At 47.4% G+C, this 26338-nt stretch overlaps 1 protein-coding gene across 1 annotated transcript in view; it reads right to left on the reverse strand.

The window, feature by feature from the left end:
- Positions 1–26338, reverse strand: part of CACNA1B (calcium voltage-gated channel subunit alpha1 B) — a 196777-nt gene that overhangs the window by 119214 nt on the left and 51225 nt on the right. Inside the window, exons 4-6 of the mRNA XM_075579527.1 lie at positions 5424–5515; positions 4861–5019; positions 1366–1553 (exon numbers count right to left, since the gene is read on the reverse strand). Coding sequence (XP_075435642.1) covers positions 1366–1553; positions 4861–5019; positions 5424–5515 — 439 coding nt within the window. The remainder of the gene's footprint in view (positions 1–1365; positions 1554–4860; positions 5020–5423; positions 5516–26338) is intronic.

A 26338-nucleotide genomic window follows, 5' to 3' on the forward strand; every position in this document is an offset into this window, starting at 1 on the left:
AGTGATAACTCTGAATGCCCTCGTCCAGGGTGCGTGCCCGTGCGCTTGCTGCTTGGTGAGACAACCAAATTTGATTTGGCTGCTCGCTGATGCGTCATGAGACGTCATGGCCATGCCCCATGACACGCCCCCCCCCTTTTCCCTCCACGCGCAAATAGCTGGCCAGAAATCGCCCGGCCGAGCAGAGCGCATGACATCACGGCGCTCGAACGCTAGCGCGCCCGTTCCCAGCCTGGCCACAGCCTTACATGTGCCAGTTCTAAGTAGCCTTTTATAAACCCTTATGTGTTTTTTTTATTAAAATCTCCCAGATGCAAAAACCGGCGCAAACTCAAAGAGCATCAGATTTATTCCATGAAAAAAATCCAGTTGCTCTCAATAAGATTCCTCTTCTCTGATTCAATCTGGTGACCATTTTTCAGCCAAGATTGTTTGCTTAACAGCCCTCATTGCCTCCCTCGTGCTATGTTGGTGCCCAAAGTTGTCAAAAATGAGCACCAGGATTATTAATGAAACCTTGGGCTGTTTTTGCACTATTTTACACACAAAATAAAGTACATGTCAACTACCCCATGAAGAACTCTAGTGCCGTTCCATTGCAATGTATCACAGTACGCGGCAAATCTGCATTAATACATCATCAATGTAACGAACGGAACAGAGAAAAAAGCGCAAGGGGCAGTATATCGAGGAAAATATATTAGATGTTCATGCAGTGGTAAGATATGCACGTACGAAAAAAGAAAAGTGTAAAAGCAGTGGGTTAAAACTGTTATAGCCAGTCTGGAGCCACGATTCGTTCACATCACAGTCCAAGTCAACGGGGTGGTGTAAGGGTAGCAGGGAACTCCTCCCTGGAAGGTCCTTCGCCACTACCACTGCATAAATATCTAATACATTGTACTCGACACACTGCACCATGAGGTTTTGCTCTATTCTTCTCTGTTCCTTTAGACCTGGATGTCCTGTCATCTCATTGTGTACAGCAGCAGATTCTCTCCTATTCCTGAAGGGAAGTAATTTGTCACATATATTTTTATTTATATTTGTGTATATATATATATATATATTTTCACTTTTAGCCTATTCATTGCACTTTACTAGTATCTTAAGTACACCACACTTTGGTTATATTGTTGACTTTTACTTTCATCTTGTACACTTTTTTATATTATTGGACATTCACACTTTGTGCGCTTTTGATCTCGTGTTTTACATCACTATAACTACTAGACTTTTGCATTACACATGTAGGAAGCCAACACAAAGATTTCACTAGGTCATTTAAGGAAATCATGATACAAGGGTTCTACCAACCCAGATAACGCCACCCCAAAAAACTGGAACCCCCCCTCAAGCACTCACATTGTACAGAATGTCCGTCCATCCCTCCATGGTAATACACTGAAATACCGTCAGCACCGCAAACAGGATGTTGTCAAAGTTGGTGATGCCGAAGTTGGGTCCCTTCCAGTATTTCCGACAGATGGTGCCATTTTCGCAGAGCCTGGCAGGAAGTTCTTCCCCACAGGGGAAATCTCCCACCGGTTCCCCTGTTTAGAGAATAAAGGACATGTTTATATTGAGACATATAGGAAAAACCCCTATTGAGAGATGCACGTCCCAGTAGCAATGCAGTGCAGAAGTATTATAAGAAAGACGGTTCAGAGAACCCTACTCTTCTGGGCGTGCCTGACCTTTGAATGGACCAGACGACAACTACACTGACACAACCTGATAATTAGCATGTTGTGTCTATGGAGTGTAAGTGTATGTAATATGATGCGCTCCTGAGTACATACGGTTTGATAAACTGTCCATGCGTGCATTGTCCAGGGTGCGGCAACTCAACATAAGCAAGCACTTCAATATATAGTTGTGCTGTGTATGGCATCAATGTTTTGGTCTTCTCTGGGTCAACATAATGAAAGGGGGATTATATACTGCAGTCTCCCAGCCGCAAAACTGGAGCAACACCATCACAAACTAACTGTATCTGATTTATCGATGGAAAAAATCCCATCTGGTGGGGCAATTCTTAGGCAACGGTTTTGCCCCAGTTTTGCAGCCAAGAGACGTTCATAAATAACGCCCAAAGGGCCTACATATAATGCATAACCAATTTGTCTACTAATGATATTCATTTTTAAAAATCCCTTTTAGCCCCTTCAGTAGGGGTGGGGAAATACAAAAGTTGTATTCCCCTCCACCATGGAGGGCGGTGAAGAGTGAGCAAGGATTGCAGTCTCTTAATATACAGATGTTATTGTTCTCCCTGGTGTAATAAGTTGGGATATATTGTGATGTTGTGATATTCTGTGCCAGCAATGTCACTGAATCCTATGGCAACTCTGTGATATTCTCAGTTATAGTGGAATATGTGTTGTTATCACTGGGACCAATGATGCTGGCTACATCTGTACCTCTTTTATTGACCTAAAATAGTCTAGTGTGACATCTGGTAAGAGCTACAAACAATGTAAAGTTATTGTATCTACTGTTCAATTGAAATCCCCGGCTGAGTCTGACATACTCATATTAACAAATATTAGACTTTCTGAAAATGCCATCTGCCTTTCCACGTGAAGAGACACATCAACAACAACCACGACCTGATTTCCGGTGGGTCCTTCTGTCCACACTTAACACCCTACTATACTAATAAAAAGAGGCGTGCAGCAGTGTATGGGAGAGAGTGCAGAGGTGTATGGGAGAGAGTGCAGCGGTGTATGGGAGAGAGTGCAGAGGTGTATGGGAGAGAGTGCAGAGGTGTATGGGAGAGAGTGCAGCAGTGTCTGGGAGAGAGTGCAGAGGTGTCTGGGAGAGAGTGCAGCAGTGTATGGGAGAGAGTGCAGCAGTGTATGGGAGAGAGTGCAGCAGTGTATGGGAGAGAGTGCAGAGGTGTATGGGAGAGAGTGCAGAGGTGTCTGGGAGAGAGTGCAGAGGTGTCTGGGAGAAAGTGCAGAGGTTTCTGGGAGAGAGTGCAGAGGTGTATAGGAGAGAGTGCAGAGGTTTATGGGAGAGAGTGAATAAGTGTATGGGAGAGAGTGCAGCAGTGTATGGGAGAGAGTACAGAAGTGTATGGGAGAGAGTACAGAAGTGTATGGGAGAGAGTACAGAAGTGTATGGGAGAGAGTACAGAAGTGTATGGGAGAGAGTGCAGCAGTGTATGGGAGAGAGTGCAGAAGTGTATGGGAGAGAGTGCAGCAGTGTATGGGAGAGAGTGCAGCAGTGTATGGGAGAGAGTGCAGAAGTGTATGGAAGAGAGTGCAGAAGTGTATGGGAGAGAGTGCAGAAGTGTATGGGAGAGAGTGCAGAAGTTTATGGGAGAGAGTGCAGAAGTGTATGGGAGAGAGTGCAGAAGTGTATGGGAGAGAGTGCAGAAGTGTATGGGAGAGAGTGCAGAAGTGTATGGGAGAGAGTGCAGAAGTGTATGGGAGAGAGTGCAGAAGTGTATGGGAGAGAGTGCAGCAGTGTATGCGAGAGAGTGCAGCAGTGTATGGGAGAGAGTGCAGCAGTGTATGGGAGAGAGTGCAGCAGTGTATGGGAGAGAGTGCAGCAGTGTATGGGAGAGAGTGCAGAAGTGTATGGGAGAGAGTGCAGAAGTGTATGGGAGAGAGTGCAGAAGTGTATGGGAGAGAGTGCAGAAGTGTATGGGAGAGAGTGCAGAAGTGTATGGGAGAGAGTGCAGAAGTGTATGGGAGAGAGTGCAGCAGTGTATGCGAGAGAGTGCAGCAGTGTATGGGAGAGAGTGCAGCAGTGTATGGGAGAGAGTGCAGCAGTGTATGGGAGAGAGTGCAGCAGTGTATGGGAGAGAGTGCAGCAGTGTATGGGAGAGAGTGCAGAAGTGTATGGGAGAGAGTGCAGAAGTGTATGGGAGAGAGTGCTGAATAGTGGGAAACAAGTTACTGTTGATGTTGAGTACACAAAACAGGGTCACTTTAGCGTTTCAGTTCCATGCGGCTCTTGGCTTCAAAATGTACTGAAGTCTCATGAAGATGTTACTATTCCCTCCTACTTAGAGGAACCAGGATGCGGTGATTTCAATGTCCCTGATTATTTCGAACAATATGTATCCCTACTGCTTTAAGTAACATTAAGCTGTACGTATAGGGAGTGAGGGAGAGGAACAGCAGAGAGGCGGACACTGTCTTGGTCTGGGTTAATCCTTTTAAGACCTGGCACACACACTGCCCTGCACATTAGGAGAATCAGATGGAAAACACATCAATGGATTATGTCAATTTATTCTAATGTCTAGAGGTAAAACCCAGAGAGCCTGCATATGTGATACCGTAAAAAGTTATTAACACTCTCTGACACCAGGCTCTGAGATTTTACAGTTCTACAGCTGCAGTCTCCTCTCTCCTCTGATAGCAATATCACAGACTACTCACTCAATGTGGGGGTGGTCCCCTGGCTGAAAAACTAGGGCAATACCAGTACTAAAGATTTGGAATAACCTTATTCAAGGAAAAACTGCAATGGCTTTTAATAGGATTCCTTTCCATTGATGATTATGGTGCTGTTTTTGCCCTTGTTTTGCAGCCGAGAGACTTTAGTAAGTACTAAGCTCTGAGCCCCTACGGGCTGCTAGAGATTTAGAGATTCCTCTCTCACTGACCACTATTCAATATGTTGTGAATTGGTCTATTCTAAACCCTTCTCTAGCACAGGAAAGCGGACTCGCAGTATATTGAATAAGAGCCACTGAACTTCCCAGGATTAGAGCCTCATAGGCTGACATCCCGTTCTGTGCTATCCCATCTGCTTTGTGCGACAGGGAAGGTACAGTATATGTTGTAACAATGAAGCCATGCAGAAGGCCGACCCACGCTCAGGTAGAGGGCACCGACTTACTCTCAACCGAGTCCAAGGAGAAGCAGCCTTTGTGGAACTTGCCCATGTAAAACTCCAGCCCGATAATAGCGAACATGACGATGGCAAAGAAGAGGAGCAGCCCGATCTGCAGCAGAGGGACCATGGCCTTCATGATGGACTTCAACACCACCTGGAGGCCTGAGACACAAGGAAAGAGGATACCATTACCTTCTCCATCACCACTTGTAGAACAGGATGGAGATCATCTTCAGACATGTGATAGATGACATGAAGCCACTGTTAATTTCTTCTCCACTTTCAGGTAGAGACCAAGGGGTCACTCTTAAACCCCACATGCAGGCTAAGAAAGTTATCCCCTTCAAGACTTATCCAGACCTTTCCAGTCTGTGTTGCACTGGTTTGGATTCAGTCCACGGAGTCTTATTCACAGAAGTCAATAATATGTCATTTCTTGGTCCACAGTCTCACTGTTTTGGGGTCCTGGCAAGTTCAAATATGTGTTAACCCCATTCATTAGGGCTGAAATCTGAGAGAGAGGAGGTAGCAGATCCACGTGGTGAGAGGATGTCCTCGTTACTTACTTGGGATCCCAGACACGAGTTTCAGAGGTCTCAGCACCCTAACCGCCCTCAGCGTTCGCAGGTCAAAATCCGTCCCAGCTGTCGCCAGTATTCTAGATCAAAAAGAGGGACAGTTATCTGCATGACCGCAGGAATAAAGGTGCAGATGTGGCCAAGGTTATTGCAACGCTCATATCATCGGGTTATAACGCAGAATATCACAGATTTTCTAATGATAGTGATAACGCAGAATATTTCCGAATATCCCAACACAACGCGCTAACGGGTGCAATAACTATAAAAACACACAATGTTATGCATGTAAAAATACTATTGCAGAGGTAGGGCCTATATTTTTTAAATAAATTATCAACTTTCTGTAGTACATATAATGTATAATGTTACAGCAGAACATTAAATAACCTTTGAATTATGCTATGAATAAAATATGTATTTGGTCTTAAAGAAATATCTAGCATTATTAAATATTTTTATGGAGACCTTCAGGGTTACACGGAACTCGGGCTGAATGAAAACGCCAGAGATATTTTAACCTTTTAAGAACTGGGGGACCATTTAAAAATGTCTTCTCACTCTGTGGAATCCCAGATTATCTATCCCATACTGCTATAGGACAATATTGCTTAACAATTTGGGGTTTCCTTTTGTTCAGTTTCCGTAGCACTAAATTACATGCTTATCTAACACCCGGTACTTTTGCTTTGTGCCTATGTTGAGTATGTCCTTATTCATGTTGCTGGCATATGAAATAAAAATATTGAAATGGTACCGGTACGTCATATATAACATAATTGGATTGGGGACCTTGTTGGACCCTTAGGGGTAATTAAGGTACAAATGGTTAAGATCCCATGGTTTAAATAGTGGGTTAAGGCAGGGGTGCTCAACTCCAGTCCTCAAGCACCTCCAAGAGGTCAGATTTTAAGGATATCCCTGCTTCAGCACAGGTGGCTCAATCAGTCCCAGCTTCAGCACAGGTGACTTATTCAGTCCCTGCTTCAGCACAGGTGGCCACCTGTGCTAAAGTTGAAATATCCTGAAAACCTGACCTGTTGGGGGGGGGGGTTCAGGACTAGAGTTGAGCACCCCTGGGTTAATGGATAGCATGGTCATATCAGACCTCTTTCCTCTCACAAGAGGTCTGCCTCAAGCACATAATTAAAAGACCGAGGTATGGATGTAATAAATTAGGGAGTAATTAAAAAAGGTGACAAAGAAACATGACTCAAATAGGTATGGAATGACATTTAAATTAAGATTGTAACTATGCAAACTAATTGGTTTCAATCACAAGAATATGTACAGTACAATCTACATCGGCGTCCATAATGTGACAAGACATTCACGACATATCAAATCTGTTCGTCATCATATCCAGGTGGATATCAGACACAAGTATTACACACAGGTAGGCAATGGGCTCAAATATCTAGATCACAAATCAATAGATTATATCAGAGGTAATTATATCATATATCAGACACAGTGATATAACAATATTATGACTGTATGATTTCTTGTTACTATTTAATCAAAAAAAAAATTCACTTTATGTATTCAAACTTAAAATTGTTCGCTACAATGTTAGAAGAAAAAATAAGAACCTAATGTAACATTGTATTAAACCCTTCGAGTACCTGTACTTCAAAATATAGCAAAATAAGGAAGATGGTAACCACAGGTAACATTCCTGCCATTATTCCTTTTATTTTGTGGAACCGCTGTCAACTTCTCATGGAAATTGGGATGGAAACCACTGCAATACACCTGTGTTCCTATAGAAAACCAAACATGTGAACTCACTGATTTTCGGTCTCACTGATTTGGGGTCAGTCTCACCGATTTGGGGTCAGTCTCACCGATTTATTTGGGGTCAGTCTCACGGATTTTCAGTCTCACTGATTTGGTGTCGGCCTCACTGATTTCGGGTCCGCCTCACTGATTTTCTGTCTCACTGATTTGGGTTCAGCCTCACTGATAACAACTAATACCCCATATTAGCCCTGCTTAGTGGATCTGGGTCACAAAATCTCCAAATCTCTCAGATTTCGCTCCTTGAAAATCCCTGCAATAACGTTTAAATACAACAATTACAAACTAGCGGTCTCTAAACACAAGGTCCCTGAAGTAGCATTCAACTTCTAGCTTATTGAATAACTACTGTTTGTAAGACTACTAAATCAGTTCATATTTTAAAAAAATGGAAGTAGTATTATGTTTGCATGAAAAAAAAATTGTATTAAAATTATTTTATACTTTAATTCACCAGAAAATCCCTAACAATGCTTTTTATATGTATGTACTATTGATTTTACAACGAACAGTGAATGTACTTTTGAAACTAAAGGTTTGTGCACATTTTTCCAAAAACATTTTTTGCTGAGCGAGGGGCCAATCTTTCATAGCCAAGAAGGATCCTTCGGCAGGACATGGGTGAAACAATGTTACTAAATTATTACCAATCATAACAAAAGTCAGCTACAGTTAGATATACAGCATCGGTGATTCCCAAAGCTCATCAATCTCCTGGGACATCCCTTGTGATGGGTCCCATCTGGAGCTGTTCACACACACACACCTCCCCAAGGGGGTTTGGCAGCCTCGTTGCATCACACACTCTCTCTGCAGTAGCGTCTGTTACAGAACCAGTGAGCTGGCTTCCAGCACCATGGAAAGGTGCACTTAGGCTGTGTCCACTGTGCCGCTGGCCGCGCTTGGAGCTTAGCGCGGTCAGCACAATGAATTCAAATCTGTCCGGCCACACTCACACGGCGCACGCGCCTGTGCACTCACGGGTGCTAGGCGCTTGCCAAGACAGATTAATTTGTGTTTCAGGCGCGCTGAAGGGTTCCATGAACTCAGCCAATCAGCGCCCGTCACTGCTCTGCCACGCCCCCGGCCACGCCTGACCACCCCCCCCCTGCTCGCGCGTAAAAAAAACCTATGCCGGACAGGCGAGCGCTCATGTTTGAAGTTGAGGCGCAGTCAGCGGCACAGAGGAAGCAGCCTTAGCCCATGTCACTAATTTCTCTGTCATATCCAATATAAGGCCGTGTCCATGGGTAGTGCGTTTGTGCAGCGTCACACACGCCTGTAGCGGGAGAGATGTGTAGACGCGATGGGGCGGCCGTGACATCAAGGAGCTGGTTCTCCATCATTGGGTAAACCGCTCGCATGACCCAGCTGTCGCCGCCAGAAACAAATGTATTTGTTTTCTCGTGCATCGCTTTGCATCGCGTGCACAGTCGCGCGCTCTATGGCCTGCCTCATAGAGGCACGGCATTTTGATCGCAACGCCCGCGCCGTTGCACTCACCATGGATGTGGCCTAAGCCTTGGCTTTGTATGGTCTTCCTTACCAGTTAACCAATATACTGTAGGCGTTGAACCCCATATGACCAATGGCAGTATACAAAAGTAAGATGGGAGGAGGAAATCAGAAAATGTGTTGGAGCAACATGTAGAAGAGGGGATGCAACGGTAGTATTGGAAAACCCAGCAGTGGATATATATATACAGAATAAATGAGTACTTCAGTATTAGGTGATACCTTTTTTATTTGTACTAACAATTTATGTCATAGGACAAGCTTTCGGGAGTTCTCCTCACTTCCTCAGGTCGGCAATACTGGTTAACAAAGGAATCTATGGCTAAAACCTCTGTAATATATATACACAGTATATATATAGTATATATATATATCTACTATATATTTTTGAAAGCACTGTATGTCTGCGTCCCAAGGGCCAATCGCATAGCACCTTTGGCCTGTCACTCCGGCTCAGGCCATGCCCGCCCCCGCACACCTCTCATTGGCCTGAGGCGGAGTGATGGGACACACACACACACACACACACACACGTAGGGGGGGGGGGTTACCTACATTAGCGGGGCTCACAGTGTTAGCAGCACCCGCGCGCACCTCCTCCCCGTGTCTCCCGCGCTTTCACCCCGCCCCCCCCCCTCCCCCGGCGCCGCTACAGTCAGCGGGACACACACACTATTATTACCCCTTCAGCGCCCCCCCCCCCCACCCAGTGTCAGCGGCCGTGCGAGACCCCCCTTCTATATCTCCCACCTCTCCCCCCCCACACATATACATGCCCCCCCCTCCCCGGCGCTACAACTCACCCCTTCCCCGGCGGGGGAACAGCCAGTGGCCAGGCAGGCTGCCTCGCGGCGCTGAGTACCCAAGATGGCGGCGCCCGGGACACAGCGGGCGAGCGGCAACAACACGCTGCTTCCCGCCTCAGATCCACGTGGGACCTGCCGGATGGGTTAGTGAGCGGCCATCACCTCCCTTCCACCCCCCTTCACCTCCCCTCCACCCCCCCTTCACCTCCCCTCCACCCCCCTCCCCTCCAGTGTCAGTGTCTCCCCGATACCCCCCCCCCCTCGGCGCCGCTACAGTCAGCGGGGGAGCGAGCGAGCGCCCGGGACACAGCGGGGGAGCGCCACAACACGCTGCCTCCCGCCTCAGATCCACGTGGGACCTGCCGGACGGGTAAGTGAGCGGCCTCCACCGCCCCTCACCCACCCCTCACCCCCGTTCACCTCCCCTCACCCCCTTTCACCTCCCCTCACTCCACTTCTCCTCCCTTCCACCCCCCTTCACCTCCCCTCCACCCCCCATTCACCCCCCCCCTTCACCTCCCCTCCACCCCCCCCCTTCACCTCCCCTCCACCCCCCCCCTCTTCACCCCCCTTCACCACCCCTTCACCTCCCCTCCACCCCCCCTTCACCTCCCCTCCACCCCCCCCTCCTTTCACCTCTCTTCCACCCCCCCTTCACCTCCCTTCCACCCCCCCCTTCACCTCCCCTCCACCCCCCCCCCTTCACCTCCCCTCCACCCCCCCCTTCACCTCCCCTCCACCCCCCCTTAGCCTCCCCCACCCCTTCCCACCGCTTCCCCCCCTTCCCACCTCCCCCCCCCTTCCCACCACCTCCCCCCCCTTCCCACCGCCTCCCTTCCCACCGCCTCCCCCCCCTTCCCACCGCCTCCCCCCCCTTCCCACTGCCTCCCACCCCCCCCCTTCCTACCGCCTCCCACCCCCCCCCCCCTTCCCACCGTGTCCCCCCCTCCCCTTCCCACCGCCTCCCCCCCCCTTCCCACCGCATCCCCCCCCCCTTCCCACCGCCTCCGAGCGAGCGCCCGGGACACAGCGGGGGAGCGGCCAAAACACGCTGCCTCCCGCCTCAGATCCACGTGGGACCTGCCGGACGGGTGAGTGAGCGGCCTTCACCTCCCCTCACCCACCCCTCACCCCCGTTCACCTCCCCTCACCCCCTTTCACCTCCCCTCACTCCACTTCTCCTCCCTTCCACTCCCCTTCACCTCCCCATTCACCTCCCCTCCCTTCACCTCCCCTCCACCCCCCCCTCTTCACCTCCCATTCACCTCCCCCTCCTTCCCCCCCCTTCACCTCCCCTCCACCCCCCCCTTCAACTCCCTTCCACCCCCCCCTTCACCTCCCTTCCACCCCCCCCCTTCACCTCCCCTCCACCCCTCCCCTCCACCCCCTCCACCCCCTCCACCCCCCCTTCGCCTCCCCCACCCCTTCCCACCGCCTCCCCCCCTTCCTACTGCCTCCCCCCCTTCCCACCGCCTTCCCACCGCCTCCCCCCCCATTCCCACCGCCTCCCGTCCACCTTTCCACCGCCTCCCCCCCCCCTTCCCACAGCCTCCCCCCCTTCCCACCGCCTCCCCCCCTTCCCACCGCCCCCCCCCCCCTTCCCATCACCTCCCCCCCCTTCCCACCGCCTCCCCCCCCTTCCCACCACCTCCCCCCCCTTCCCACCACCTCCCCCCTCCCCCTTCCCACCACCTCCCCCCTCCCCCTTCCCACCACCTCCCCCCTCCTCCCCCTTCCCACCACCTTCCCCCTCTTCCCCCTTCCCACCACATCCCCCCTCTTCCCCCTTCCCACCACATCCCCCCTCCTCCCCCTTCCCCCTCCTCCCCCTTCCCACCACATCCCCCCTTCTCCCCCTTCCCACCACCTCCCCCCCTTCTCCCCCTTCCCACCACCTCCCCCCTTCTCCCCCTTCCCACCACCTCCCCCTTCCCACCACTTCTCCCCTTTCCCCCCCCCCCACTCCCCTTCCCCCCCCCTCCGCTCCCCTTCCCCCCCCCCTCCGCTCCCCTTTCCCCCCCCTCCCCTCCACCCCCCTCCCCTCCACCCCTTTCCCCTCCCACCCCCTCCCACACTTCCACCCCTTCCCCCCCTCCTCTAACCCTTCCCCCCCTCCTCTAACCCTTCCCCCCCTCCTCTAACCCTTCCCCCCCCTCCTCTAACCCTTCCCCCCCCTCCTCTAACCCTTCCCCCCCTCCTCTAACCCTTCCCCCCCTCCTCTAACCCTTCCCCCCCCCTCCTCTAACCCTTCCCCCCCCCTCCTCTAACCCTTCCCCCCCCTCCTCTAACCCTTCCCCCCTCCTCCACCCCTTGCCCCCCTCCACCACCCCTTGCCCCCCTCCACCACCCCTTGCCCCCCTCCACCACCCCTTGCCCCCCTCCACCACCCCCTCCTTCCCGCCGCCCTTCGCCTTCCTGCCCGCCTTACCGCCTCCCCACCCCCGCCTCTGCCTTTCACCCGCCCTTACTCCGGCTGCCTCTGCCTTTCACCCACCGCCTCACAGCCGCTGCACGCACTCAACAGACACCCGCCACACTCGACACATACCTGCCGCCACACACACCTGCTGCCTCCCGCCCCTACGCACCGACATCACTGACCCACCGCCTCACACCCTAGCAGGACCCCCACTCACAGACAGCACTCACAACCCATGCGCCACCCGCCGCCTCACACCCTAGCAGGACCCCCACTCACAGACAGCACTCACAACCCACGCGCCACCTGCCGCCTCACACCCTAGCAGGCCCCCACTCACAGACAGCACTCACAACCCACGCGCCACCCGCCGCCTCACACCCTAGCAGGACCCACACTCACAGACAGCACTCACAACCCACGCACCACCCGCCGCCTCACACCCTAGCAGGACACACGCCTCACATTTTTACATCACTTATGGCACCAAAATATACATTGTACTGTGGTGTGTTTACAATAAACCATTTTTATACAACATCGTATTACATTTTCTTCCATCTTTCTTTTCAATATTATTATCCAACCTTTACAACAAACAGTCACCTATTGTTCCACGATTTATAAATAATACTACCTATTATGCATTTACATCCCGGGCAACGCCGGGTCTCTCAGCTAGAATATATATATAGGACAGGCACACCTATAAGATTAATTTATAGGCGTGTCTGTCCCTTTTTTTCTGTATCTTTTTGGACAGCATGCTCCCTCCCTTTACCTTTATTTTTTATTTTGTTTTGTGCGTGCCCTCTTTATGATTATATATATATATATATATATATATATATATATATATATATATAAAAAATGTATTTCTCTTACTCTGGCCATAAGATGAATGATCTGAAGGTGGCCATTCTCATAGGTAATCTTGGAACACCGCAAGAGACGGTTGCATGAATAATAATTTATGAAACTGTTCGGGACACTGACCGGTGGCCTAAACCAAGACCGTAGTTTCATGAGTCACTACACAAGAGAACTCTAATCCCATGAGTGCTAAAGCCCATGTCTATACATACTGTGCTATATGAATGCACACACACACACCTATCTCTTACACATACCAATGTACAATGTCATTCTATTTCTATATACCAATAGGGACAGAAATGCAACGCCCTCTTACATTTCAACACCTACCCAGACCATTGTTATACACTCCCCCTCCACACACACCTTTTGTAAAGCGCTGTACACACTGTTGGCGCTTTATTAATTAAGATTTACAAATGTGCACACGCACACACATTCTCTAACACAAGCATTCAGGGACCATTTAACACCTCAGGTCATAAATCACATACTGCACAGGGGGGAAGGATAGCCTTCACCCACAGATGTTTAGAACATATCGACTATCTGTTTTTGATTATTAAGCTTAGCTAACACGGTACAGATACCTCTACACACAAATACATATATATAAATTAAAAAAACAGATAGTCAATACCGTTCTGTGGCTAACGAAATGCTTTTATTTGTGCGATCTTTCGAGATACAATGATCTCTTCTAAGGGCAGTGTTACAATTGATTCAGCCAAAAAACTTTCTTGAAACAAAGCATCTGTGGGTGAAGGCTATCCCTCCCCCCTGGACCATTTAACACCTCAAGTCATAAATCGCACACTGCACAGGGGGGAGGGATAGCCATTCCCCACTCGAAGAAGAGATCAGTGTATCTCGAAAGCTCACACAAATAAAAGCATTTCGTTAGCCACAGAACGGTATTGACTAATCTGTTTTTTATTTCACTTGTGAGTACATTCACATGTCAGGCAGGTCTGCAATGTCAGGCAGGTCTGCAACTCTGCCTTTCACCATTATCCCTAGCATACAGTGCTTCCACTGCAGCAAGGGATTCTGGGAAATGACATGCAAATGAGTACACAATGTGTCACCTTTTGTCTGAAAAACCATTGTTACATGGAGCCCATATAAGCTAATGTTCACTGTTAACACAGCTTTAAAGCACAGCATGGGAATCAGATGCAAAGCCAGAGAAACCATTCACAGACATGTTTCAACCTTAATGGGTATCATCAGTGTGAAGTTGGTTGTGCTGCTGGCTTTGCATTTTCAAGACTGTAGGGTTTACCATCACATTTTAAGTTATGGTGGGTGAAAAAGGTAACAAGAAACCTCCACCGTATTACATATAGCAAATAAAAAGATCACTTGTGAGCACATTCATATGTCTTAGGCAGGTCTGCAACCCTGCCTTTCACAATTATCCCCGGCATACAGTGCTTCCACTGCAGCAAGGGATTCTGGGAAATGACATGCAAATGAGCACACGTGTCACCTTTTGTCTGGTGTGCTCATTTGCATGTCATATCCCAGACTCCCTTGCTGCAGTGGAAGCACTGTATGCTGGTGAAAGGCAGGGTTGCAGACCTGCCTAAGACATGTGAATGTGCTCACAAGTGATCTTTTCATTTGGTATATGCAATACGGTGGAGGTTTCTTGTTGCCTTTTTCACCCACCATAACTTAAAACGTATATATATATATATATTTATACATATACATATACACACATACACATATATATTCACAAAATAGAGTGGTCTGGGGCACTGGGGCACACACATAGCAAAATACAGAAAGAATGCAGAGTTTACTTATCTTATTGTGCAGTATTCCTAGATTTTGCAAAGGCTTTTTACACAGTTGATCATGCTATCCTGCTTAATAAACTCCAGGGCTCTGGAATAGGGAAGCATGCTTTAAACTGGTTTCAGTCCTACCTATCAGGAAGATCCCAACATGTGTCTATCTCAGGCTCTAACTCCAACCCCCTGGATATCACCTGTGGTGTCCCGCAAGGCTCTGTTCTGGGGCCCCTACTCTTCTCGGTGTTCATTAATGATCTTCCCACAGCTTGTAAGGAAGCCTCAATACACAATGTATTACTTCTTGGTAAAATATTTTATAAATAAATAAATAATATTGTGCTGCATGTGGAGGAGCCAGGGTCACATTTCTAGCACAGAGGGATATACAAAACCCGGAAGGTCCACAGCACACCCTCAGCTTTCAATAACAAGTGATACATTTATTCCAAAACACACACCCAGCTATATCCAGGACACCCCAACCTGCTTAACAAACTGAATGCAATTGGCCCCCTCCCAACAGGAACACTACTAGCAACCATGGATGTAGAGTCACTTTACACAAACATCCCCCATAAAGATCGGATTTCAGCTTGCAGATACTTTCTGGGACCGTAGGAGACACTCACAGAGACAGTGACTAAAGGCATCGTATTTATTCTGACCCATAACTACTTCACATTTGGAAATGACACATAATAATAATAGCATGTTCTTGCATAGCGTTGCTAGTTTTACGCAGCGCTTTACAGAGACATTTTGCAGACACAGGTCCCTGCCCCTTGGAGCTTACAATCTATTTGTTGGTGCCTGAGGCACAGGGAGATAAAGTGACTTGCCCAAGGTCACAAGGAGCCGACACTGGGAATTGAACCAGGCTCCCCTGCTTCAAACTCTCAGTGCCAGTCAGTGTCTCTACTCACTGAGCCGCTCCCTCTCCCAGACAACTCCAGACAACTGGGACCGCTATGGGCACTCGGATGGCGCCACAGTATGCATCTGTTCTGTGCAAAACTGGAAAGTGACTTTCTTTCCACCTGTCACTTGAAATCCCTTACATACCTTTAGTATATTGATCACATCCTCCTGATTTGGACCTCTCGTGAACAGACCCATTCCCCGGACGAAGTATATTTCCTAGACACCGCCATTACTATAAAAAACAACCAACTACAGACTTCTGTATACTGCAAACCTACAGACAGAGCCAACTATTTGAGGGACAACAGCTTCCACCCCAGACACATTAAGCATGCAACCATCTACAGTCAAGCCATACGATACATCCGGATATGCTCCGACACAACAGACTGAGGCCAGCAGATTACAGCCTTGAGATCGGATTTCATAAACCGTGGTTATAACCACAGAATTGTAGACCAGCAAATCTACAAAGCCACCAGAATACAAAGAAGTGATCTCTTTGAATAGAGACAGAAGGAGACAAGCGACAGGGTACCTTTGGTGGTCACATATAACCCACACCTAGAAGCCCTACGCAAGATTGCCAGAGAACTACAACCCATTCTCCAGGAAGATACAAGACTGCAACAGATCTTCCCTGAAGCACCCTTATTATCATACAGACAACCTCATAATCTCAAGAAAATGAAGTGAGTAAAGTATTCAACAATACAACTGAATGCGGGACAAGACCATGCCAGGACGCAAGATGCAAAACCTGTGCGATGTTGCACACAGCGGGCACAATACAAATACCACACAGGAATCTGGAGTACAAAATCAGAGGAAGGTTCACCTGTTCCTCCAGCAATGTCATGTACCTCATCATGAACATGAAATGCCCAGGGGGCTGCTACTACTACATAGGTGAGACAGGAATGGGGCTAAACAAGAGAATTAATCTGCATCACCACAGCATCACACGCGGAACAAGAGACAGTCCTGTCGGCGAACATTTCTCTGACTCTGGCCATAAAATGAACAATCTGAAGGTGGCCATACTCAAAGGTAATCTTAAAACACCGGAAGAGAGACGGTTGTATGAATACAAATTTATGCAACTGTTCGGGACACTTAGCAGTGGCCTAAACTGAGACCGCATCTTCATGAGTCACTACTCTGAAACAAGAGAACTCTCTTCCCATGAGTGCTAAATGCCATGTCTATACATTCTGCGCTGTATGAATGCACACACAGCTGTCTCTTACACATACATATGTACAATGTAATTGTATCCCTATATACCAATAGAGACCACATACTATCTACACACATTAATAGTAATGCAACTGCCTCTTACATTTCTACACCTACCCACACCATTGGTATACACTCCCACACGCACCTTTTGTAAAGTGCTGTATACACTGTGGGCACTTTATAAATTTATATTTACACACATACACACACACATACATACATACACACATACATACACACACTCTCTTTCATCACTAAACATTCAGGGACCATTTAACACCGTAAGTCATAAATCGCATACTTCACAGGGAGGAGGGATAGAATTCAGTCACAGACACATTCAAAGATGTACTGTTTTTAAGTAAAACCCTTTCTTGTTTTATCCATTGTAACATCGCCGGAAGAAGAGATCAGTGCATCTCAAAAGCTCGCACAAATAAAAGCATTTAGTTAGCCACAGAACGGTATTGTCTATTCATTTTTGAATATATATACACACACATACACAAAATGAGTTGTGTACGTCAGCTGTAACACATTCGTATAGGCCCTTGATACACAAATGCTATGTACCCATAAATATACAGGCTACCAGAGAGCAGCCACACATACAACTAATGTGCTTTACGTCCCACTAGAGCAGTGTTAGAATGAAGCATTTGTTCTACAATTAATCAAGGACAAACTTTTGTGTGTTAATACCAGAGTTGAACATGCCCAGTTCAATTCTCCCTCCAGAAGATGCAATCAAGTGTATCCCAAATAAAGGAGGGGGAGAGAAAGAACCAATAGTGGGTCACTGTTCCTCAGGACAATTCAATATGATAGGATCTATGGATCAATACCAAAACAACATTTGTGTTACTGAATTAATGCCAAGAGAGACATTTCCATCCTGCCCCCATCAAGTACCAGTATGGGTTCTCGCACTGATACCCAGAGTTAACTCCCATTCCAGTCAATGGGAGGTAACGCACTTTATGTGTGTGCCCCTTAAAATCAATGATTCAAGGTACCTATTTATCTTGCCAAGTTTGCAATTTCAAGTGTATACATCAAGTCTTTGGAAACACACACATTGGGTTTCTGCATCTCTGCCATCATCATTTTGTCACTTTTTATGGTGCGAAAAACTTCTTTGTAGTCTGAGGGGGCAACAAGTTTATTATATTTGATGCAATTAGATTGTAAGCTCTTCGGAGCAGGGACTCCCTTTCCTAAATGTCACTTTTATGTCTGAGCACTTCTTCCCTTTGTGTTATTTTATATATCTTATTATTTATATGATTGTAACTATTACTGCTGTGAAGTGCCATGTACATTAATGGCGCTATATAAATAAAGACATTCATTCAGTTGCGAACAAATAAAAAATAATTGCTATTCATTAAAGTGAATATTTATTTTCTTTACCTTATGACCTGTGTAGTTTGGTATAATCCCTTGGAATGTTATCTTTGTATATCTGTCTGTATGTCTGTATGTCTCTATACCTTAATTTTTTATAGGGCACACAGTGTGCTCAGCGCTATAACGAACATACAGTACAGGGAATTATAATACAATAAGTGCAACAAAGTCAGATACTAGATTGTAAGCTCTCTGGGGCAGGGATTTCCTTTCCTAAGTGGCACATTGGGAGACACAGAGACAGCAGGTGAGGGAATAAGTGCAGTATATGGCAGTGCTTGGCCACAATGGTTAGAAGGAGCGACTGTGGGTGTGGGACAGTAGCCCTGAGTCCTGGCTATTGGGATGCTTCATTTAAGTGGCGAGTTTTAAGGTTTGTCTTGAATGTGGGGAGAGAGGGTTTCCGGCGTAAATTGAGCGCAAGGGAGTTTTATAGATAAGGTGCAATGAGGGAAAAGGGTTAAAAGTCACTTGTCATTGCGAAAGATGAATGTATCCATTCAGATTTACCTTGCCACTGCTTTCCATACATACTATCTCAGTATGTGTGAGACAGGGATATATGTGGTTTCCACGTGTACGATTTAATGGAGAGATTTCAGCAAATTTGGCAATTGCAAAAACAGTCAGAATTGTCAAAGACGAAGTCCAATTTCTTTCAGTGTTTTTATTGCATGATAAATCCAGCGCTCATTTTTCACCAGGGAACATTTTATACTCTGTGTGCTATAGTCAGTTTGTTAACTATTTGAGGTTTGTTGCTAGATTGCATATGGGTAACTAACATGTGGCATTTAGAGATGGATACATACTATAGTTCTTGTTTCATATGACAGACATTTGACAGAGGAGCGAGATATTAGTCTGCATTTTGCTCTTCACATGGTCCTATGTATCATGGTTCATTTGCTGCAAGGCATGTGATGTGATGCATGCCAAGAGTTGGTACTCAGTGTGTTATCTTACTCCACGTTTGGCACAGAGACCCAACAAAATAACACTTGCTATTGAGACTGTGCCTCCCTCTTCCCATCACTCCGTGTCCAGGCGGGGTGGTCCAGACTGTTCTAGCTGGTGTGAAATTTAGATCCATCTGCTGGACATTGAAACAGCTTGCCAGCCGAGCTGAACACGAAGGGAGCAGCTGAGAGCTACAGCCTGCGTATGCTCTGCGTTTCTATCTGTGCCGGTGTTTCTCTGTATTTACAAGGAATAAATGCTGTGTGTAAATCTATTTATCTGCTACATATGTATGTAGGGCTGAAGGAGCGGCTCAGTGAGTAAAGGCACTGACTGTAAACAATGACACCGAGTTTGAATCAGGGGAACTTGGTTCAAATTCTGGTGTCAGGTCTTGTGTCCCTGGCACGCACTTTACCTCTCTGTGCCTCAGGCGCCAAAAACATAGATTGGAAGCTCACCTGGGCAGGGACTGTCTGTAAAATTCCTATGTGCTTTGTACCGCGTGCTATACTGTAACTGCGAGAAAAGCGCTATATGGAATAAAGTTGTAACCCCCTTCCTAGAGGGTTACTAGCAGGTTAGCATATTCCAGGCCCCACCCTGTGTTGCCATGGGGATTCTGACATCATGGAAGAGTATTTAAGTGAGGGAGAAGATTCGAGAAGGTTAGGTTCCAGAAGGACAAGAGTAGAGGAGCCTCAGGGAGAGTAAGTAATGGTTATAAAGTAATAGCACAGACCAGGCCCCTTGGTTTATTATGTTGAAGATAGGAGATAGTACCCTTTAAGTTAGGATCCACTAAAGAAGGAAAGGAGTCCTGAATAGTTAAGGAAAAGGAGTACGGCCCGCCACTGAGGGCTCCTGGGTGTCGGCAGACCAGCTCTAACTGCGGGTCTGCACTAATATTCCTCGCCGGTGTGTGCGTATTTATATGTATACTGCTGTAACTGCATTCGCAATGGTTAGCACCAAATGTGCTCCTTTGCTTTAAATAAACCCTTGGACATGTCATATAATGAGACTATGATAGAACGCAGCAACATTACCTTGGATTCGGTGCATGCTCAGCGCATGATTCCATAAATTCAATTGAAATGGTTGTTATTATTATTACATACAACGTATGGCTGCACTCTTCTGCCTGTCTGACCCTGCTCTGTATCAGGTCTATTTACTGCTGCTTATCTGAATGGTACAGTAGGGCGCCGCTTCTCGGCGCTTCGCTTCTCGGTGATCTGTCAGTACGGCGGATCCGAGAAGGGGCCGCCATGTCTGCGCATGCGCAGAACGGGGACAGGCGAGTTCGCACATGCGCAGAAGGGGGAGCGGCCGAGGTCGCGCATAAGGGGAAGCGCACAAGGTCGCGCATGCGCAGAACAGGGGAGCGGCCGAGGTCACGCATGCGCACAACAGGGGAGCAGCCAAGTTTGCGCATGCGCAGAAGGGGGGACTGCACGTCTGCACATGCGCATAAGGGTAGGAGACGCCGAAAATCTCAGGTTCCACTTTTTCGGTGATTTTCGCTTTGTGGCTGCGCCATGGAATGTAACCCGCCGTATGAGCAGGGCTCTCCTGTACTGCATGAGGAGTGGCCAACCCCAGCCCTCAAGATTCACCCCAACAGGTCAGGTTCCAAGGCCGAGTTTATAGTACTTGCTACGGCGACTGCGACATTGCGCAGTGCCATAGCAAGTACATGCACTCCGTTGCAAGTGCCCATAATGGGCGTGACTGCGATGGGTGTCGTCCGTGCTCGCGATCGCTGGAAGTCAGAGGATTTTGATTTCCACAGCAGTCTCCGCGTGACGTCAGCGGCACGTGAGCGGTTCAGCCAATGAGGGCGAATCACTCACGACCACGCCTCCGCCACGCCCTGCATTGCCGCCGTCGCATGCGCATATAGTAAGCGCGGCGCGACGGCTTGGTCGCGATCGCTGGAAGTCATCTCAATTTGATTTTTCCAGCAACCGCAGCCTGACGTCACCGGCATCACATTCAGTAAGTGGGCAGTGTTAGGAGTAGACTATGCTGGGTGTGTTATATTGATCAGAATGTATGTTCAATAAAGTTCAGGGTTAGCCTGCTATTGTAAGGGGGGCCTATGACAGAGTGTAGGCCGGCGTATTAGCCACTCCCCAGGGAAGGAGTGGGTTTTCTCCTCTATAGAATAGAGTAGGGTTATTGGGTGTAGTAGTTCTGGAATAGACTTCAGAGTGTGCAGACACAGCAGAGAGTTTCTCCTGCCCCACTAGGGGGTAGGGTACTACGAAGATAATAGTCAAGGCCTCAAGTATGGGTACTATGTCAAGGGACTGCATCCTATGTATCCTGCTGTACAATAAACCCAGTTATACCCTATCTGGAGTAATGCTTGACTTGGCCACAAGAAGAAGTGTCCATGAGGTTCATCCTGAAGCCTCAGGATCCTCTTGGACTGGAGACGCTGTCACCTAAAGAACCACCATGAGCCTATCCTCCCCACAACATTGCGGAGATCTCCTGCCTCCTGTTTACCACTCAGGTATGCACCACCAACCAACCAACCACAGAATACACCAGTAGCGACACCATCTCCCATGGGGTGGGGGAAAGAGGGCTTCGTCAAGATAAAGAAAATGTCGTTCGGATGAATGTCACCCGTTTCAACTTGCAAAATGAAAAATATACCCTCATTTCATGCAGATTGTTAGCTAGGGAAGTGTACTCCAAGTCAGACGTCCCCAAAATTAATGGTGATGTTGGTAAAAGATGAAAAATGAGCCTAATTTGCTAACTGCTACAGACTTTGATACATCCTGTTATAAGATATGCATCATGTAGCTCCTCTCTACCTCCCCCCACTGACACGTTCCAATTGGCAACATGATGCACGGAGGGCAAAGTTCTTTGATATGCGAACATGACACAATTTGAAAATGACGCATTTTGCACCAGAAGTTCCTTAATCCATCATCCATAATTAATATCTCATTTACTCGTTTAGATCTGCCACCACAGGGAGCGTGTGCAAGAAAATTAGTTTCTTATATACTGGAAGCCATGGGATTATATATATATATATATATATATATATATATATATATATATATATATATAGAATCCAATGCACAGCCGGCACACCATATGCAAGTAAATAAGTTTTGGTGCTTATCCCATAAAGCAATAACAGACCATACGATACCGGTTGCAACACGACATCAAGGGACAGCAAGCAGGTAAGTAAATCATGAATTTTCTATATTTGATAGAAGACACAAAAACCGACGTTTCGGTCCCCCAGTGGGACCCAGTGGCACCACCTTGAGAAAGGTCCCACTGGGGGACCGAAAAGTCGGTTTTTGTGTCTTCTATCAAATATAGAAAATTCATGATTTACTTACCTGCGTGCTGTCCCTTGATGTCGTGTTGCAACCGGTATCGTATGTTATATATATATATATATATATATATATATATATATATATATATATATATACATACACATACATACATACATACCCACACACATATACACACACACAGCGGGGGAGGGGGGTTCTTATGAAGTGCTAACAGAGTACGCAGCACAGTGCATTGTGAGTCCCTGGCCTGAAGAGCTTACCATCTGATGTTAGTGCCTGAGGCACAGGGAGATAAAGTGACCTTCTCCTAGGTCACAAGTTGACTTTGTGATTCAAACCAGACGGGCCGGCCTTACCTCTTGCGGGGCCTGAGGCGGCATGCTGGCACCGGGGCCCCTGCTCCAGGCAACCTGGCGACGTCATCACGTCACGGTAGCATGTGATGTTGCGTTGTCATGAGAACGTGACACTGCAGGAGAAGGGCCGCTCCGTAGAAGGTGACCCCCCCCCCCCCTACATACACATAACACACCTTGGGGTGAGCAGCTGTCCTGCGCTGGTCCAGGGACTCCCCAGCATCCTCTTCTCCTGTTGGAGGGAGTGCGGGGGACCCTGGCAAACGCCTAGGGCCGGCGTTCCTCACTGAATGTTTCCTTCAGCCCCTTTTTTCGTTTATTTAACCTGGCGCTTCTTTTGGCTTCAGTTCTAAAACCTGGGACCGTGATAAAGAACCCCCTATATCTGAACTAAATAAGAGAACGACAGGTTGCCAATACTATGCTACAAGATGCATTTGTCCAGTTGGGCGCACCCCCAAGGAGGGGGGAGAGGGGGGGGGATGGCGCAAGATTTTCCAGGGGGGCGCGGCAGTTGCAGAGGCCCGCGCTCTTCCCCCAGGCATTTAATTTAAATGAAATGCCGGGGGGATCGCGTGAGGCCTCTGCAACGTCATTTGCCTTCTACATCCTTACCTAAGCTGGCAATCGTTTGGTGCTCCTGTTATAAATCTGTCAAAATCCTGATTGTGTGCCTAACATAATGGCCGCCTTCTAACTTTGTGCTACAATCTGTGAAGTGCTGCAGCTGATATGTGACATTATATTACTAAGTGCGGCACATTACTGTTACATCTTTCAGAGTGATAGACATTCTGCTGTCTGGAACACAGCAACAGATCTGTTTGTGATACTTTGTTGCCAAAGGGCAGAGCTCAGAAAGGTGCGTGTCACAGCCTGCTTCAAAAGAGGAAGTGGATATCACTTACTAAATGATTGCTACAGCAATCAAAGGATGATCAGTACATTAAAAAAATCGTTAAAAAGAGCATTATGAGGGTTTTTTTAAATGCACACGGTATAGGATTTTTTTACGTTTTGCTGCTTTAAGGGCTCACTCTATATGATGGGTATTTCGGCCGAAAACAACCCAGTTGGCCACTTCAGATCATATAGAAACAGCCAATTAATCAGAGGCGGAAAGAATTCAGGTGGGAGAGGAGAAGACAGACGATCAAAGGAGTGAAGGAAGCAATAAAGAACAGAAACTGAGACCAACTGCTGGGCTGCAGGTGGAAACACCACTTATTAACGGAGCTAGCATTAATATCGACACCTTTACTGGGTCTTTCATCCCGGAGGTTACACAATCTACATCACTGTGTTATACAGACACATGCAGGTGACGTGCTATGTATCCCCTGGACATCTAGCCCTGCGTCTCCTAACTACATAGTTAGAAAGGTGATGGGCAGGACGCTGGCACGCAGGCCTGGAAGGAATAGCGGGCATATCTATTTCTAGATGTCTGTGCCGCATGAGAATGGGGACAGATTGCGTCTATAGAGAGGGGAGAGAAACCACAGAGGGTGTGACAAGAGCCACACATTCCTCCTTATTATCACAGCCAGAGGTCCAGCAAAGCTGGGATTCGGGGCGGCCGTACACATATACTGACGCTCACTCTCTACAGTACACATACTGATGCTCACTCTCTACAGTACACATATACTGACGCTCCCTCTGTACAGTACACATATACTGACGCTCACTCTCTGAAGTACACATATACTGACGCTCCCTCTGTACAGTACACATATACTGACGCTCACTCTCTACAGTACACATATACTGACGCTCATTCTGTACAGTACACATATACTGACGCTCCCTCTCTACAGTACACATATACTGACGCTCCCTCTCTACAGTACACATATACTGACGCTCCCTCTCTACAGTACACATATACTGACGCTCACTCTCTACAGTACACATATACTGACGCTCACTCTCTACAGTACACATATACTGACGCTCACTCTCTACAGTACACATATACTGACGCTCCCTCTCTACAGTACACATATACTGACGCTCACTCTCTACAGTACACATATACTGACGCTCACTCTTTACAGTACAAATGCAGATATGTTGCTGTTGCCCATAACCAGACACATAGGAATGTTAACCTCTTCACTGCTGGGTAAAGGAACTCATACTGGGGTCCGCCATGTCATGTTACAACGGCTTAACACCATCGCTGGCAGCAAAGCATTGACGGGGTTAAGGGGGAAAGAGACGGTCTGGCCTCTAGAGGGAAGCACTAATACACAGCCATCAAATATTCATGCAAGGAGGCAAATCAGGCAATGTCATCCAATGGTCCATCAGGTACCAAGGAGTCATTTCCCAGAGTGCATCATTCGGATAGCGTTGGTGGAGGAGACTTAATTACCAGAGCCCTTCTTTCAGAAACAGCCGGAGCATCCCCTGCTAATCAACGAGGCAGAGAGCTCAGTCTTATAATTACAGCTGGAGACCGAGGGAGTATTGCAGGACCTGCTCACTCATCTTCTACAAACTCACAGAGCTATGAGACCGACACGGAGACACATCTACGCGGTCAAAGTGGTAAACAGGGATTTACATAGCTGCACCAGATAATATGATAGCCACACTACAGCACTGCAATAACCGGACACTGCACACATCCAAGCAAAAAAAATTCTAGGTTCCTAATATCTCTAGTGGGACAGGTCCATGATGTACCTACTAAGTAGGGTGGCCAGGTGGCTTCTCCAAAAATACTGGACTCAATGGTGAAAGGTGCGTCAGGTCACTATGTCCAGGGAGGTAATACCGGACACATACATGTCCAGAATTACAGTACCTCTCATTTTTTACTGGACAGAGTATCCAAATACAGGACAGTCCAGTTCAATACCGGACACCTGGCCACCCTACTACTAAGTCCCATCCAGAGTAGAGGATTTTACTGGCTGATGGAGGAGTTGTGCCCTAGAAGGTTGTTGATTTGGGGCAATAAGATGTTTAAGGAACCCGCAATAAGCAAACATAAGGATCACGCAGTATTATTTGCTATGGATGTATTACCAGAGAAGCAAAAAGAGGTCCACATACAACAGGGAAAGAAAAAGTGCAAGGCCTAACCTGTACCTGGTCAAAAGGGTTATACCGCTGGAGTTTATCAGAACAATGCAACATGCGGTTTAGGAATCAAGATGTTCAATAAGAGAGGCAAAGTGCTAGCTTGCGTAGACACTCCTGTGTATATACTGCTCGCCCGGTTAAACAGCGCAGGATTCGGCTGCATTTTGTGATACACAGTGATTAAAGAATGGTGTTAATAGTACTGCTACTTTTTCACTACTTACCATTCAATCATTTATGTGGTATTTATTTATGACCTATCCTTCCTTCCTTAGGCCTGTGTGTGTATTACAGCCTTGGATGCTGTAATCAGTATTCAAGGGCAGGCCTAGAAACTTCTGAGGGTGGCAATC

The sequence above is a fragment of the Ascaphus truei genome, chromosome 21 (assembly GCF_040206685.1).
Source record: "Ascaphus truei isolate aAscTru1 chromosome 21, aAscTru1.hap1, whole genome shotgun sequence".
NCBI classification, from domain to species: domain Eukaryota; kingdom Metazoa; phylum Chordata; class Amphibia; order Anura; family Ascaphidae; genus Ascaphus; species Ascaphus truei.